The 3,096-nt window shown below is 42.9% G+C and overlaps 1 protein-coding gene across 1 annotated transcript in view; it reads right to left on the bottom strand.

Moving 5' to 3' along the window:
• The window catches only part of LOC106814311 (delta-1-pyrroline-5-carboxylate synthase-like), a 91,753-nt gene that overhangs the window by 72,594 nt on the left and 16,063 nt on the right, over positions 1-3,096 (bottom strand). The window contains exons 12-14 of the mRNA XM_014818613.1: positions 2,956-2,963; positions 2,588-2,613; positions 2,359-2,480 (exon numbers count right to left, since the gene is read on the bottom strand). Of these exons, the coding sequence (XP_014674099.1) occupies positions 2,359-2,480; positions 2,588-2,613; positions 2,956-2,963 (156 nt within the window). The remainder of the gene's footprint in view (positions 1-2,358; positions 2,481-2,587; positions 2,614-2,955; positions 2,964-3,096) is intronic.

The following is a 3,096-nucleotide window of genomic DNA, read 5'->3' as shown; positions in this document are numbered from 1 at the left end:
TATGGATCCGTGCGCCGGCCTATGCATTTGGCGCCCGGGTCCATAGCTGCCAGCAGTGCATAGTCGTGCACGACGTTCCCGCGGTCGCGTGCGCCTTGCCGCGGAACTGCGCGCAAGATCTGCGCTTATAGCGCTTCGGATTAACACCTTCTTTCGGCAACGCTTCTCTAGTATCCCGTCTCATCTGGTTTTAGAGAGCAAAGAATTCTACTTAATGCAATACCATAAAATTATTCTAGACTCGCAGGCAAAGTTGAATAATGTTGTCGTGAAATAGCACTATTTTCCCGTTTTTCCGTTGTACACTCTAGGTATTATTAGCTCTTGACATTATGGAAGCAAGTTCTATATAGCACTAGCAATTTGGTTTTAGCTTTATATACGGGGTACATAGTGATACACCTAGTCCATAGAACATTGTACAAACTTTCTGGTGTTATTCAACACAAACTTTTTGGAAGGGAATGGAAGTTTCATTAAAAGTTACACACACACACACATCGCACGCACGCACGCACGCACGCACGCACGCACGCACGCACGCACGCACGCACGCATACACATATATAGTTATATACAATGTAATTGGTTTATAGAATTTTGAAGGTTAATGCCACAAACGTTTCAACGCAAACTAGGGCTCCTTGGGTGTTTTCATTGCGACTGTGCAGAGCACGAAATAGTCAAGAAAACAGATCGATCACACGTCATTCTACCCTGTCTGTCGTACACGCAGCAGGATCACGAACTGACTTCAGTAACTAAAGTATCTAGCGCGTCCATAGTTGTCCTTGCGTGCAGGTGTGTGCAATTGATTAGTTTATCATCATTCTGCATCAGCTGCGCGGCTAACCTCTATCAAGGGAAGGCAGTCAGGAAGCGCCTGACACATAGTCTAGCGGCAATTTTTGAAAGAAACGAAAGCAATTTAAATAATGGTTTGCAAAAAGTAAAAACGGCCGTCTACGGATTTTCTCTTATCATCTGAAGCAGCCACTAGACGATTCCTTGAATGCCTATTTAGGATTTAGTACAGACCTAATGAAGCTAATAAAAACCAAGAACGTCCCCCACCACAAGTGTCCTCGGAAAAGGTCAGAGCGACAATGGCTTATTATCTAGGGGCCTGCACATCACATGTGTACTAGTATATGTATATGTACATGTATACACAACCAAGCAAGTATAGCCAGTCGGCCTGCGAGGACGTGCGCGTTGGAATCACTATTACGTCTACTCCTACATTTACATTTACAAGCCACTTAAACCCAACTCAGCTTCTCAAGTCACGCACACTAAGTGCATCAACAGAGGAGGTAGAAGCGATAGAAAATCGTATTCCATTCAAGTGGCAAATAATGTCGGAAACACCAGGAAAAAGGCAAATAATGATGGCACACACACGGTCGTTCCATTATTACTGCGGTGAGTGCCTCGCAGTGCTATCAAGACCTGGCAGCGTGATTTTTTTCCCTAGGATAATCAAGAACATAGGGCTCTAGTGAGCGCTGCCATTGGTTGATACAAATCACGTGCCTCAAACTCCTGTTTTATGGTGCATTGTGACCCTAACCCTAACCCTAACCCTATTTTGTTTTAAATAAAAAAAAATTTTTTTTTAATTGTTGTAAAAATTAATTGTTGTTATTAAATTGTTGTAAATAAATCATGTAAATATTTGCGTTAATTGGGAAAAAATTGTTAAATGGATAAAGATAGAAAAATACAGAAAACAGGAAAATAATTAAAAAACGGATGGGATTCGATCCAACGACATTTCAGCCGTGACTTCTGTGCTGTACGCGTTCGGCTATTCAGGCCTATTGGAATTTTGGATTATAGATGTGCTATGAATATGACGACACTGTGACGTCATTGAGCGACGAAACAAGCTCAACCAATGGCAGCGCTCACTAGAGCCCTATGTTCTTGATTATTCTAGGGAAAAAAATCACGCGACCTGGCATGATCAGAGAAACTGTGTCACATGACTTCTTGGAAAGTTGGGCTTTCCGCACATTTTGGTATTTTACAATATCACCGATAGTCAGTCACTGGAACATTCAGGCATTACGGCGAAAACGTCAAAACTCCGCGTGGCGTGGTAAAGCAGCATTTGCTAATAAGGACTCAATTTAATCGGAAACAGGTGACATTTCAGCAACGCAATTTTTAAAAACTGCTAGAAATTTAAATGAGACATTTATATGAAACATTTCCAGGCACTTCAATCAAAGGCAGAATCAAAGGCTACGCGAAAACAAATTAGTAACTTCAAAGGGAAGCTATAACGTAGAATCAGATTATTAACATAATGAACTGTTATGTAGCGCCACCTGGCATCAAAGAACGACTCACATTCTCTGCCCGCATCATGTCGGTGAGATGGTCGAAAAACTCGTTCTTGACGAGGTTTTTGTGAATGAGTAATGTCTCCATGGCATTGCATGCTGCCGGATAGTCACACTTCGCATCTCTCACTGCAAATAGACCATAGAGAGGAAATATCCAATCATCGCGCCACCGATAACAACATGACCTCAGGCTGGTTGAAATCAATTCTGATATTATATCGTTATTTTGTTACACGTGTTGCATCGCCGCAGGTTGAAACTGTAGAGAAATTCGTATACAAATCTACAAAAATCTGTAAAAACTACATCGTTTCTTTTATTACTCAAGTATAAATATCAGAACTAGACAGAGGGCACTCACGGAAAGTGCATACCTCCGCGAGCGTGTAACATGTATGTGTATAACAGCTGGCTCGCTGCTGGCTGCTGCTGACTGAACGCCCTAAGGTGAGCTGCTGCTGAATCGATCGCGCAGACACTAGTGGCTACACACACACACGAAGGCGAGCTGCTGCTGAATCGATCACGCGAACACTAGTGGCTACACACACACACGAACACACACACGCGATCGATTGCATGACCTCCGTTAGGTAATTACCCATTTCTCTGATTGGATAAAAGTATCAGATATTTGAAAGTAAACACCATAACAACCATGCATCTACCCCTCCCACCCTCCCATAGCACCTGCCCGTTATACTCACCCACACATAACACCCACCCACCCACCACACTAACC

This window comes from Priapulus caudatus, unplaced genomic scaffold, assembly GCF_000485595.1.
Source record: "Priapulus caudatus unplaced genomic scaffold, Priapulus_caudatus-5.0.1 Scaffold903, whole genome shotgun sequence".
NCBI lineage: Eukaryota > Metazoa > Priapulida > Priapulimorpha > Priapulimorphida > Priapulidae > Priapulus > Priapulus caudatus.
Note: the sequence above shows the minus strand (reverse complement) of the source record. Positions and strands in the feature narration are given on the sequence as shown.